This window comes from Sycon ciliatum, chromosome 5 (genome assembly GCF_964019385.1).
Source record: "Sycon ciliatum chromosome 5, ocSycCili1.1, whole genome shotgun sequence".
NCBI lineage: Eukaryota > Metazoa > Porifera > Calcarea > Leucosolenida > Sycettidae > Sycon > Sycon ciliatum.
Window position 1 is genome coordinate 24,665,354 of NC_088647.1, and position 14,630 is coordinate 24,679,983.

The 14,630-nt window shown below is 46.2% G+C and overlaps 1 protein-coding gene across 3 annotated transcripts in view; it reads right to left on the reverse strand.

Moving 5' to 3' along the window:
- LOC135818131 (uncharacterized) overlaps positions 1-14,630 on the reverse strand; it is an 82,949-nt gene that overhangs the window by 41,905 nt on the left and 26,414 nt on the right. The window contains exons 1-4 of one of the 3 annotated variants that reach the window (XM_065331463.1): positions 7,436-8,076; positions 4,829-4,911; positions 4,204-4,302; positions 3,205-3,305 (exon numbers count right to left, since the gene is read on the reverse strand). The exons of the other annotated variants lie outside the window; for them this stretch is intronic. Coding sequence (XP_065187535.1) covers positions 3,205-3,305; positions 4,204-4,302; positions 4,829-4,911; positions 7,436-7,600 — 448 coding nt within the window. The 5' untranslated portion in view covers positions 7,601-8,076. Of the gene's footprint in view, positions 1-3,204; positions 3,306-4,203; positions 4,303-4,828; positions 4,912-7,435; positions 8,077-14,630 lie in introns of those variants that run through there. 3 annotated transcript variants of the gene reach the window in all.

Sequence of the window (14,630 nt, forward strand, 5' to 3'; positions counted from 1 at the left end):
TGCATGGGACTGCCCTGCACGTGTCGCTCTCCGTACTGCACCGACACCGTCAACTGACCAGTCTCTTCAGTCAGCTGCTGCTCACACTTTGACTCTAGACAATCTGATGAGACCTGCTGCAGTTCTGCTACAGGCAATTCTGCATGACTGCCATCATGGACGGAAATCTTGAATCGAAGGCGATCAGCACACTCTTCCAATAGTACTGGCAGTGGGGCTCCCTTCAACACAATCCACATATTCGCATTCACAAGTGTATCTTGTGCAGAAACGGTCAATGCATCCGAGAACTGGGTGAAGTCGACCACCTTGCCGATTTCTTCAATCTCCTTGGTTGCATTCTTTGCATTGATACCGTGATAGCTGATGTGACTGTGGACACACGGTTCTGCATCCTTCTCGGTCACATTCTTTCTTTGATCAATAGCACTGTTCAGCCAATGTGCAATCTTGAGGAAATCTGTCTGGTCAGAGCAGGACTTGAATGTTGTCGAAACAGCTTGACCGTGGAACAGACTATCCTGTAACCGACACACCTGAGCTTCAAGCTGCACAAGTTTGCCGTTCTTCTGTCGATCCACCTCATCCAGCAGTGTCTTCTCCCTGGCTTCCAATACCTTCTTCAGCAAATTGAATTGCTCTGTGATCTCCTTTGAGGCAAACTCTGCATCATCATTTACAGTACTAATCTCAGCTTGCACTTTTCCAAGAGCTGAAGAGATCACACCCTCACTATCAGATATACAACTGCTGATGTTGCCCTCCACAGTTTCACGCATTTTCTGTGCTGCTGCTGCTTCAATGGACAACACTTGGTGTTGAGTGTCAGTGTCACTGTGAGCTCCAGTGTCCATGCATTTCTGACATGCCAGTTGATTACACTGAACACAGTATCTGCTCAACACCTGCCTGGGATGAAAAGCACAATAGTGCTGAATAGAACCCCGCTCCGTAGCAGTCTCCTCCTCGCTAACAGACAGAGGTGCAACTTTGTGATTACGAGTAGCTCTATTGCGAGGGTGGGCAGGAGCATGGATTTGACAAAGATTTGCTCCACAGTCTTCACACCTAGCTGTAGCATGTTCATCATCAGCACAATCATCACATATCACCTGTACATTGGTAGCTGATGCTCCCGTCTCATCTCCATGCTGCTTTGGATAGCTATCAGGCAAGTGGATCAAAGGTGAGGCTACTGATGGTATGGGTGTCTTGCTACAGCATTTTGGGCACTTGATGCAGCCATCATGGTGAATGCTCTCCTCTAAACATCCTACACAGACTGAGTGCAAGCAAGACACTAACTTTAAACGTCTGCCTGTACTGCCACAGGACACACAACACACGCGTTCAGAAGACATCACTCACAACTAACTCTACCAGGTACAAGACGATTTCTGCTTCCTCTTCGATGAGCTAACTGGAAAAATTCCGAAAGACATGTCGCAGAAGAGAGAGCATGTGTACACTTAGCACAACTAGTGCTACGCCCCGTGCAACTTCTGCTTTCTATGCTGCTGCTGTGTGGACACTTCTTGCCGGCTGTCACCTTCACTTGGAAAGATGTCAGCTAATGGACAGGAGTGCTGTCAAGTGACATTAATGATGCACTGGGGTAAGCTCAATGCAGTGCAGCCTTGTGTCTTCATGTTCTCAGTACAGTACAGTTCTCTGTACTTCTAAAAAACAGTACTAAAACAGGTCCCATATTCACATAATACCAGTAACGTACCAAACCTGGTCCCGAGTCACTGCATCCATGTTTCCCTCATTTCAGGCCACGAGTTCCAGGTTCGGGACAGTTAGGTTGAAATTTTGAAGTTGGGCATATGGATCGATTTTTGTCGGTAAGCAGAGCACAAACATTGAAGGGATCTGAAATTGTAGTTGTATATTGCCTACTGGGCCTCCCGCTCTTCAGGAAATTTGAATAGCCATGCAATGTTGCTTTTTTGTAGCTAAATCGGGCAATGTTGGTTAGAGATGGAATATCTTTGTTAATTAATCACATTCTCATAGTTACGACTTTGGGATAATGGAGTACAAGCCCTATAGATGGTATGAAACACCTTGGATTGAATAAAGGGTGCTACATGCACCCTAAGAATAGGCGGTATGTGGATACAGTATTTGTTGCCATTTTGAAAACTTCAAACAATATTTGGCACGAAGATGGAGAGTTTGCCCAAGGTTTCATTTGAATATTCGGAAGGGCGTTAGCCAATAGAAGACCTTCTTGTTGGGCGCCAATTATCGTCGAGGGGCTAACTATTAGCCAGCGATATGCCTTCTTCCTGAGACCCTTGGAGGAAGACAACAAAATCTGTCCTCTGTGTGTGATGTACGTCGGACGTACATGGGAGATGTATCGGAAGGGCATATCGTCGGCTAGGAGTAAGCCCCCCCCCCCCCCCCGACGACACCTTTACCATGAGCCTTTTGTGGGGGGGGGGGGGGGCACCAGGCAGCGATATGCCTTCTTCCTCAGACTCTCCTTCGAGCAAGACAACAAAATCTGTCCTCTGTGTGTGATGTACGTCGGACGTACGTGGGAGACGTATCGGAAGGGCATATCGTCGGCTAGGAGTCCCCCCCCCCCCCCCCCCCTGACGACACCTTTACCATGAGCCTTTTGTGTGTGTGTGTGGGGGGGGGGGGGGGAGGCACCAGGCATCTTATCGCTTCAGCAATAAGATGTTGCCCAGAATGGGATTGGAACCCACAAACTTCGATCACGCCGGAAAATAAGAAATAAAGAAAAAGTTGACGGTATACACACCTACACGTGGATACACTCCTCGTACACATGCCACATGCCAATGATGTGCAAGGGTTCTTATTACTTTCACGCTCAAGTACACCAAATACAGACCAGACCTGCACAAAAAATGCCTAGTATGATTGTAGGAGTGCAACCTCTACCTCATACTGACACATTCCTCAATGAGTCATTTAGTTGCGTGGCATTCGCTATACCATGGATGCGGAGAACTCGCCCTCCTGCTGAGTCTCAAGCAAATCGTAAAAAAAATGTTTGAGAAGCACGTTATTTTGAATGAATCCACAAATTCCAAAATAGGAATGAATTATCAACAGGTTGATGCTTGCGCATCTAGCCAGGAGTACTTTCAATAACATTCTCCCTGACAATCACTCAGTGCTACAAGTGATACCAATGTGACAAACTACAGCTAGATTACTCACCGACTGGCGACTGGAACTTCACGGAGAATGGCGGTCGTCTAAACACGGTGTAGTTCTGTATGGGGTACTGGTAGACCTGCTGAACTTTTACAAAGTCAACCCTGCATGGTAATCATCCGGGTACAAATAACAACAACAGTAGTAGTTATAACACCAGCAGCAACAGCAACAACACCAGCAGCAGCAGCAACACCAGCAACATTATCATCATCACTAGCAGCAGCAGCAGCAACAGCAGCAGCAGCAACACCAGCAGCAGCAACACCAGCAGCAGCAGCAGCAGCAGCAGCAGCAGCAGCAGCAGCAGCAGTGGCAGCAGCAGTCACAGTATAATCATTAAACGGACCAGAGCATGCAGAATACACAGCACATCACCAGTAGTATTGAGCATTGAAAGGAGCTGTTCACCGCATTCTGTAAAACAGCCTGGCAAATATAGTGCTGTCAGGTCGGAATAATTATGATGATCGGCTTTTCCGCTGCTCCCCACGCACAGAGCAACAGCTCCTGACATGTTACGGAACGAGAGTTCAGCGATAAGCACTTCCAAGAATGACAACGTGAATGTCTCCTGCTCTTGTGGTAGTTGAGCACTCTCATGTGGGGTAGTGCCTTTGCTGTTTGCATTACGCAGAGCTCACTGACTTGTCAGGTTGAGCACTCTGGCAAGGTTTGTTCGGGCCTGATTGGAAATTTTATTTCATTGCTATCAGGTTCGGCCTCATTTCCTCTGTGCTGCGCTGATGAGTTCACAAAGAACGAAACAGCATGCTGTCCGCAGATTGAGTATGAATGTCTATACAGTCATGTACAAGTCAACGCGCAGCAGCGCACGTGAAGGCGAACCCCATGTGCGCACAGCAGCAACAAAGAGGTGCACCGACAATGTACAGGTCGCAGAGGTCAAAAGGACACCAATAGTATCCATCCGTACCCAGTCCAGGTTGTCTGTGCAGGAACTGATTGGTGACTACATGGTGTTGTTAAGTCAATACTCACCGGTAGATGAATGCATACGCTTGCCGTGTTCCAGAGTCAGGCCCAAGCAACTCACTGGTGATGGAGCGAAATGGCTTGTTACTGGCGTACTGGGATCTCCTGTTCGCAGAATACATGCACACACACACACACACACACACACACACAGACTTGCTCACTGCCAAAACTGATCGCGTCTCCCGGGAGAGGGAGACACAAACACACACACACACACACACACCCACGACCCTGTAAAGGGCATGGACACTTGAGATTCATAGCTACAAAGAATCTGACATGTTAATAAGGAGTTCAGTAGCATGCATATCACATACGCAAACGCAAGCACCCGCACACACACACACATTCGCACGCACGCATACACACACACACAAACACACACACACAAAACACAAAACATGGACGCATACACACCAACACACATGCACACACAGACACATTTTTAACAAAGAAAGATGATACTAGAAGTATCCAGGGTACAGAATACTCATATATACATGGTGGCTCAGCTAGATACCAGTAGACAATTCTATAGGAAAGAATACAACTGGTTTAGGTTACCTCTCTGAACCCCCCTTCGTACTTCGGCACCAGGCAGCACTAATATAGCTACAAAGGAACTTACGCATTGAGGCTGTTGACCAGGGCATCTGGTATACTCGTGTTTAGGACCTCCTGTAAGAGGAAGATTTTCTGCCAGCCAACAATCTGATGCAACAAAGAGAGAGAGAGAGAGAGAGAGAGAGAGAGAGAGAGAGAGAGAGAGAGAGAGAGAGAGAGAGAGAGCGAGAGAGAGAGAGAGAAAGAAAGAGAGAGAGAGAGATAGACACAGAGAGAGAGTGAGAGAGAGAGAGTGAGAGAGAGAGAGAGTGAGAGAGAGAGAGAGATAGAGAGAGATAGAGAGAGAGAGATAGAGAGAAAGAGAGAGAGAGAGAGAGAGAGAGTGAGAGAGGGAGAGAGAGAGAGAGTGGTTGAAAGGAAAGTCCACATATACATGTAGCAGAGGGAAGTCCAGGTTATGAATGACAGTGCTCGGTGGTGGGCTTGAAAGCATAACGTTGCTAGCATTGGAAGTCAGACCACTGGATCAACAAATTGTATTTTCTGTGAGGTTTGGTTTATTGTCGTCTTGACCCTAGAGTACACTCATCTTCTCCTATCTGAAATGATTCTATAACATACAAGTAAACCATTACAAGTTGGAAGCTGTGCTCAGCACACCCAACACCCAAGATGTGATACATCCAAATTTCTTATGTACGCCTAGTCTTCTGGAACTGCATCAGGGCCTCACACGTCTGTAGGACCAGCAACCCATCAACAATTATTTCCAGGCCTCGGCAGGCCCGCGGAACCAGCTACTTAGGCGTTGGCTTTGGGAGTGAGGCCGGGTAAAGGGGAACTCATATTCCTCCGCCAAGTCCTCCCCAAGGTTGCACTTTGTTATGAGTTTTCATCATTGTCCTTGCTTTGTGAAGAACAAAATAACGCTTTGTGTGAAATAGAAGACTTAGCTGGAGGGAAACACAGTAGCACACAGAGAGATGAAGCCAGTTGTAAATCTGATGAAGCCTTTTGAACCTTTACTTCTCACATAAGTCAATGTAATTTGATATCGCTGTGCTTCGTCACATTATCACCATGTACTGATTTGAGAAGTAATCACAGCGCTCAGTTGCCAGAGGACTACAACGCTTGAGTTGTTTTACTTCTCGGCCTTCATTCATTTCCATACAAGGAGCCGCTGTCGCTGCAAGCACCCCGACATTATGAGACATGGCGGCAGAAAATACCCTTTGCCTTCATGTGTTTGTCCTTGGGGTTTCCTAGAAATAATACCTGCAACTTTAAATGCACTACGATGTGCTACAGAAATTTTAAAAAAGGTGTAAAGTCGCACATCCCCTTTACCACTGGATGCACAATTTTTGTTGAGAAAAACAACCAGCTTAGGAAGTTCGGCATGTGCCAGGCCACCACTATGCAGAGCACCATACCTGGATGTCAGATGAAGTGCCTAGCAGCAACAGTGAGGTGGTAAATATCACAAACAAGTGCATGACAGAATTCATAGGTAGAGTTGTATTTGACTGTAAAATTTATAATGATGAAAAATTTACAAACGGTGTGGGCGGACGATGGCTCATTATCTGTATGCATTGCATTATGAATTTATGACCTGACCCAAGTACAGTTCTGCTCCATGAAATCCGATGGAATGAGTCAGTTTTGAGTATTGTACTAGAGAACATGCCAGTGCAGGGGCGTCGGATACGCTACGGTCACTACGCTATAGGGCTTGAAAGTGATGACGTCAAAACGGCCAGGGAGTAGTAAGTTGACATCAGATTTCTATTTTTGGATCCACTAAGGTGTGACTTTGCTATTGCCTAAGTATGTGGGTGCATAGCAACCCACTCATGTCGCATGCAGGTGTGACTTTTATTTCACCACCAGTTGTAACCCTGCCCCCAGTAGCCAAATCAGTCAGTTTCACTGCCTACATCACCATGCTGTGGGTAAGACCGCTTGACCGGATCCATACAAAAACTGGATTCAAGTGGATCCAGTTTTTGAATTTTTGAAATTGTTGCTATGCTGTGACGTAGCACTTTCAAGCCCTATTGACCATATTACTTTTTGCCCCCGGTACTCCGTGAATCAATAAAATACACTGATCTAGGCTCTAAATTTCCAAATTTTCAGCTCAGCAACCCCTCCCCACGAGTAAATTGTACCTCAGATGGCTGACCGTACCACACTAAAATGCCTTCCGACACCCCTGCAGTGTTCTCAGGTCTAGAGTTACACAGCTCGAGGTGTGTACTTTACTCATGACATCAGATTTCAGTCAGCAGCACACACACACACTATACATTAGCGAGTCCCTGGTTGCCAACATACCAATACATGTCTTGTACAGTGCTGCTAAATGAAATACCATCACGGGAGTCAAGTGTGCGCCTTGCACCATTTCCTCAGCCCAGTGTTCGCTAGTCTAGGGCTGCTCGAGGCCCTGCGCATACTTCAGTCATTCCATCGCATTTCATTCAGCAGTATCGTATTATGAACCAGCTGCAGTGGAGCCTCCACACAATGAAGTCAGTGAAGATGCGTGTATCGTTCTTGTACTAGGAAGTAACTGATTTCATGACTTGAGCTTCATGTCTAGGATCAACGTGTGCATGATCGTACATGTCCATGTAATGGCAGACACCCTGCTCCTACTCACCCCGCTATAGATATCGCTGTACATGTCGTACTTGGCCGAGTCGAAGTTCTTCACGTTGAATGAGCCTATCCCTAGCGAGAAGGACCCGGCCGCTAGTCCACAATAACGGCAAAGCAGCAGCAGGATGCCCGCGAGCGCGCTAGAAGAAAGCAGGTTGCGCTCCATTGTCACGAGACGGACGCTATGTCCAAGGTCCGACAATCAATCACGGATTATTTTTCCACCCACATGCACAGCATGCAATGGTTAGTTCTGGGCCATGAAGTAAGTCATAAGTGGCCTGCCCTGAGGACTGAGGAAAGGCTGAATGGTTACCACTCGCTCAAGCCAGGACCAGCCGGACCGGCGTGCGCTTCGGCTCCGGCACTTGCTCAGGGACCCAGCTGGACGCGTGCACGCCCAGTACAGCGACAAGCGTCCAGAGCTAGAGGCGCAGAAACAGTAGTCGGTCGATCCCCTGGCCTTGGCCGCTGATCACATGCGATGAGCAAAAATTAAATGCAGACTGCAGGTATAACCTACACAAGCTACAGAGAGTAACGTGATGCCAAACCATTCATGTAGGTCAACAAGAAACTACTTCAAGTAACAGTTACTACTTTTAGTTCAAGACATGACACACAAGACTCAAGCTAGAGCCTTGAAAAGGAACAAAATAATTTTAATTATTTTTCTTAGCACTAGCGCAAACTTGCGGCAAAGATTATCATTCTGAACGACTGTGTCTGTGATTTCCTAAAAAGCCATCTGTAATCGCAGGATCTAGGAGTAGGACATCCTGCCTGCCCCTGACAGGCTGGCACCGACCCATTATGACTTTATGTATGATGATCATGCTGCCTGCTCGACTACGGACTGGTAGATCTACACACGACTACAGCAGTACAGGTGAAGCTTGTAACTGACAGTCCGTAATAATTTTGTGTAAAATCATGCCCTCTCGATCTCGGATTCATAATCATTAAAATTAATATTATATATTATAACAATAATCCAGTTATAAATAAGATAAATTGTGCACTCATAACAACAGCAAAAATGAAGAAAGTCAAGTTCCATAACGTTTTCTTGTGACTGTCATCAGTGGAACGCCGTCACATAAAAATGTAATAACTAAAACACACACTTATATACATGTAGCTAATATGGTTTCAGGTAGAAATACAGCAGCTAACAAGTACATAAAGCGAAGTTTGCACCTTTGCAATGTGTGAATATAGTGTATATGAGAAAGGTTATACACACGCACCATTACATTCATTCACACAGTATCACATTCATCTGCCACTACCTTTCTCACATACACTATATTCACACATTGCAAAGGTGCAAACTTCGCTTTATGTACTTGTTAGCTGCTGTATTTCTACCTGAAACCATATTAGCTACATGTATATAAGTGTGTGTTTTAGTTATTACATTTTTATGTGACGGCGTTCCACTGATGACAGTCACAAGAAAACGTTATGGAACTTGACTTTCTTCATTTTTGCTGTTGTTATGAGTGCACAAATTATCTTATTTATTGCCATTTTACGACTATTGTCTCCTCGTCGATTGTTTAAATAATCCAGTTACTCATCTAACCAGTGTTCATGCTGCACATGTTGTTACTACGTATCCAGAAAAAAAATATTGACTGAGTACGAGGTCAATATAGGAAATAAAAACCTCGTAAAAGACCGAGGCGAAGCCGAGGTCTTTTACGAGGTTTTTATTTCCTATACTGACCAAGTACGAAGTCAATATTAGATTTATCACGACAAACAGTCCGTATTTCAAATTCCAGAACGACAACCTCATGAATTCCGGTTTTATGATTGCACAACCGTTGCACCACCACCTACTCATGCAGTGACAATGCTGCACTAGGCACCGTTCAACTGCGCAACCTCCAAGCAGTCAAATATAAGCAGTCAATATAGCCCTAAGGAGTGAAATATGCAGGAATATTGGACTGCTTAGGTATGGCAAAAATCTATGTGAGTCAATACTAAGGGAGTGATAATTACTTGTATTATAATTATAACCCAATACTAGTGCAATACTAGTAGCGTAGAATCCCGCGGATAAGCCCATGTGCTTATCTGTTTCACAAGGACATTTCGGTGGGCTTATACGAGAACATGGGCTTATACGCGGGCATGGGCTTATACCATGTATTTTTTTTTTTTTTTTACTAAGTACACAACCTACTCGTCAGAAGGAGAGAAGACAACAGAGTATACAATGACAAAACAGCAGGGAGAGTAGGGGCTGCAAAGCAAGCCTGTGCTGGTGAGGCAAGCTCACAACACCGACCTATGGTCTCGGCGTTAACGTGAGCTTGCGCACCATAGCCTAAAAGAAGGGGGTGATTTAGTGCGATAAAGACAAGAGAAGGTGAGGTAGAATGGATGAGGAGAAAGAGAGAGAGAGAGAGAGAGAGAGAGAGAGAGAGAGAGAGAGAGAGAGAGAGAGAGAGAGAGAGAGAGAGAGAGAGAGAGAGAGAGAGAGAGAGAGAGAGAGAGAGAGAGAGAGAGAGAGAGAGAGAGAGAGAGAGAGAGAGAGAGAGAGAGAGAGAGAGAGAGAGAGAGAGAGAGAGAGAGAGAGAGAGAGAGAGAGAGAGTGAGAGTGAGTGAGAGAGAGAGAGAGAGGGGGGGGTGGGGGTGGAGAGAGAACAAGAAGAGAGAAAAATAGATTCAAAGGCAGGTCAGATGCAGTGAACATCATGCAATGCTTGGGGGGGGGGGGGAGCAGCTTCAGGATGGAAATAGTTCTGAACTGTTAGAGGGAGTCTGTGGCCCAAAGCCACTGGCTTCGGCGAAGATGGTAGTGGACGTTCGCTTTGAAGGATTGTAGGCCCTTAGGAGATGGTGGTTTGGTGAAGAGGGAGGATGGTAGCGCGTTCCAGGTGTTGATGATGTTGTATGGAAAGGCGCGTCTTAGGTAGTTAGGAGCGCCTGGAGGGAGAACATTTTCCAGTTGGAAGGGGTGTGAAGCAGACTGTTGGCATTGTCTCCGGGTTACAGGTGCGGCATGGTGGACGACGAGAGGGGGGACCATGGATCTCAGCAGAGGAGGACCTGATTGGCCCAGTAGCTTGTAGACGAAAGTCAGTGCCGCCACTGTCCGTCGGGCCTCTAGGCTCTGTAGCAAGATGTTGGGTCCCAGGATGTGGAGGGCACGCCTTTGCACTCTGTTAAGGTGTTCAAGGTTAGTGGGAGCAGCTCCCATCCAGATAAGGGGAGCGTACTCGAGCAGGGGCCGGACGAAGCCGTGATACACGGCCAGCATGCCACGGCAGTCCAGAACACGAGCAGCTCTACGTAGGAGGCCAAGACGTGATGTATACGCCGACACCAAGTTATGCTATTAAAAAGTGTCAAGGAAGTGAGAAGTACATTGCTGAAAACCACTGTGCCAACAAAAACAACCGATGGTTGTGCTGAAATGTACGAAAAAAACTACATTGTATGTGCATGTACTACGTACATGTACATGGTATGGCCAAGAGTCCATAATTTATGGACTCTCGGTGTGACCTAGGCCCATGGGCTTGTACAATGAAGCTTTGTGATAATGAAATTGAAGACACCACTGCAGCTGTACTTATGGTTGATAAATATGGTGGTAAAGACACACCTGGCAATATGGCGGTAAACACACGCCTGCCCACACACGCTCTCTAGGCTGCAAAGTTCTGGCACAGAGCTCTCCTTCTCACCACCACCACCATCAGTTCGCGCCTGGCGCCTGGTCGATGCATGGCTGGCGGTATCCGGCATAGCAGGCTGGTACATCAAGTAGCGCATGGCACATACATTGTAGATGATGACCCAGCAACGACATAGCTCGATTGCGACGTACGTTTCGTCCCCGCTGGACTCATCAGCCATGCGCTACTTGATGTACCAGCCTGCTATGCCGGATACCGCCAGCCATGCATCGACCAGGCGCCAGGCGCGAACTGATGGTGGTGGTGGTGAGAAGGAGAGCTCTGTGCCAGAACTTTGCAGCCTAGAGAGCGTGTGTGGGCAGGCGTGTGTTTACCGCCATATTGCCAGGTGTGTCTTTACCACCATATTTATCAAGCTTTGTGATGTTCGAACAAACCCTGGGCTTATGCGCGGGCATGGGCTTATACGCGGGTCCATCCCCGCCGCCTACGCAAAACATGAGCGTGAGAAGCGTCGGCATTATGAGGAGCGTGTTCGCGAGGTGGAGCATGCCACCTTCGTTCCCCTCGTATTCAGTGCCACCGAAGGCCAAGGCAAGGCGGCAACTGCCCTTTACAAGCGGCTCGGATTGATCATCAGCGACAAGAAGAATGAGCCTTACTCCATCACAATGGCATGGATCAGATGCAGGTTGGGGTTCGCCCTTCTTCGCTCGGCCATTATGGCCCTCCGAGGACACCGGTCCCGGAGCAGAGTTGCAGCAGCTCAGCCATCATCGACCGAATTGGTGGCTGCTGAGTGCAATTTTCATTTCTGAACTGTGGCATGTGCCGCGGCGTAGCACTCAAACAAACATGTACGCACTGCACTGGCTGTCTTTAAAGCTTTGTAATTGTTCTTATCAAGTCTTGCTCTAATATGTAGTTTATTTAAATTTTGCCCGTATAAAAAGAGGCTTATACCGTATTATCTCTAATATAAGCACAGTCTCCAATAATAGCACGTCTCCAATAATAGAACACCTTGGGGCGGCATTCAAAAATTACAGTGCTCAGTCTCCATTGCAAGCACACTGTCTATCGGTACCTGGTAAAATGCATGTACCGTATTATCTCTAGAATGCAGTACCGGCGAAAAAAAACCTGAAATGTGTGTGTCTGACATGAATTTGGCATGGCAACATGCCTCTAAAATGAGGTTGAAATAATAATGGAACAGTCTCCAATAAAGGAACGTCTCCATTAATAGCATGGGACGGAGGTACATTGAAAAAATAAAGGACCGTGCTTATACATGTATTATTAGAGATAATACGCGTATACGGTACGCGGGTCCGGGTGGGCTTATCCGCGGGATTCTACGGTAATCTTTGTTGCAGTTTTGCACGATTTGTGTGACACTGAGTTGTCAGACTGAAGTGGATCAAGCCCACCACAAGGTAGTCAAATACTGCGGTATAAAAAGAACCTGCTTCCAAGCAGGACTTTAAAAGTCTCCACCGATTCTAATCACACAATTTTTCTCATATGTGTACATGTTTAGCAGCCTTTGTGTGCCCAGAATGTGAAGTAACAGTGAACTGAAAACTGCTACGCAGCTTGCAAACACACACACACAAACACAAAACAGAATTAACAATCAGAGAGAAATGAGAAAATGAGGACCGATGCCAGAGGGAGGTACTATTCGGCTATATTAACCAGAGAAAACACTTTCAGGAATCTTTTAACGAGGTTGGACGACGAGTGGACGTGAGCTCCTGTGGCAGGGTGTTCAAAAGCTTTGCGGCGGAAACCAATGGTCGGCTGTCGCCAGATGTTCACCGAGTTAGCGGCACAACGTATTTTGCAATTGTCATTGCCACGGGTGTTAGGGGCCGTCCAGGATTACCAATAGTTTTTGCAAAACGAAAAGGTTTAGTATTTTTCAGTACCCACCCACCTACCTTTTCTGCAGGTAAAACAAATTCAAATAAAATAATTACTTCGAAGTAAAAATATTGATGTCAATTTTCGACAACCGCGTGTAACTCGTAGAAACAGATTGAATTTCCGCAACCCCACGAAAGTTTGTTGTCCCTATAAATTCTGAAACAAAATTATGCGAAATCCTGGTCAAAATTGAAAGCTCCAAAATGAAGTGTACATGGATTTCGAAAGTCACAAGCAGGTTGGTTTGGCTGTGAAATATATCAAACGTCTCCAGAAAAAGCAATTTTCTCTCTTTTCTACAATATTCTGCGGGATTTTCTGAATTCTGCGGGCACTATTGGATTCTGCGGAAATTCTGCAATCCGCGGAATCGCGGAATTTACGACGGACAGCATAACGCCTTTCCGGTTCGCTTTCATCCAGTTTTGTACGTACAGTCAACCTTGCCAATAGCGACCCTTGATTGTCCGTGAGAAAAGTGTTGTGATTCGTGAGGTTAAAAGCATGTATAGTTTTTTAAAATTATTAATACAATTATCAAGCAATAAACTTAGAGTGGATGGATCAGTATTATCACCAGAACTCCTACACTCTACCGTTTGCATGATCATCCTGCATATTGGTGATTGTTTCTTCACAAAGACAACGAATAATGAGAATAAACTGTGAGACATGGCACTCAGCAGCTACATACCGTATTATCTCTAATATAAGCACAGTCTCCATTAAAAGCACGTCTCCAATAATAGAACACCTTGGGGTGGCATTCAAAAAATAAAGCGTTCAGTCTCCATTATAAGCACACTGTGTAAATTCATTATCTGTACCGGCGAAAAACCCTGAAACGTGTGTCTGACATATAAATTTGGCATGGCAACATGCCTCTGAAATGAGATTGAAATAATAATGGAACAGTCTCCAATAAAAGAACGTCTCCAATAATAGCACGGGGCGGAGGTACATTGAAAAAATAAAGGACCGTGCTTATATTAGAGATAATACAGTACCTGCTCCAGTACTCTAGATCAAGCGTGTTGTTTGGCAAGCAATGGGAGAGAGTCTCCAAAAATCGTTCAGACACCAGTTCACCACATCCATACAATCATGTGCTGGCAGGAAAACCTATGCCTTAGCCACGTCCACTGTTCAGATCAGGCAAGTTCTTGCTCCACATAGCACATAGCATCATAGAGTTCTGCTGCCATGGGCCGCTTCGTTTTCATGGCCATTGCTGGTATACAGCATGCAGTGACTGTTTTACTCGACACCATTGCCCTGGTGTTTGGCAAGCAGCTTATCGATGCAGGCCACAAGACATGCGGTTGGTTCATCGTGCTTGAAGGACCTTGGCGTCCCCTCGTCGGAGTGACCCTTTAGCGACATGACGAAAAACGGCAGGTCCTTGACGCCGAGCTCTTTGTGCGCCTTCTGATGCTCTGTCCAGACTTGCTCCTTGAGCTTGGAATCCTCCATTTGCAGCCTTGCTGGCTTCGAGCTCCAATCCAACCTGCCAGAACAAAACAACATTAAAAGTACAAACCCCTATCCCTAGAAAGTATAGCGCGGTCGCCAAATGTCATGACCAGGGAGTGGGCCAGACATACT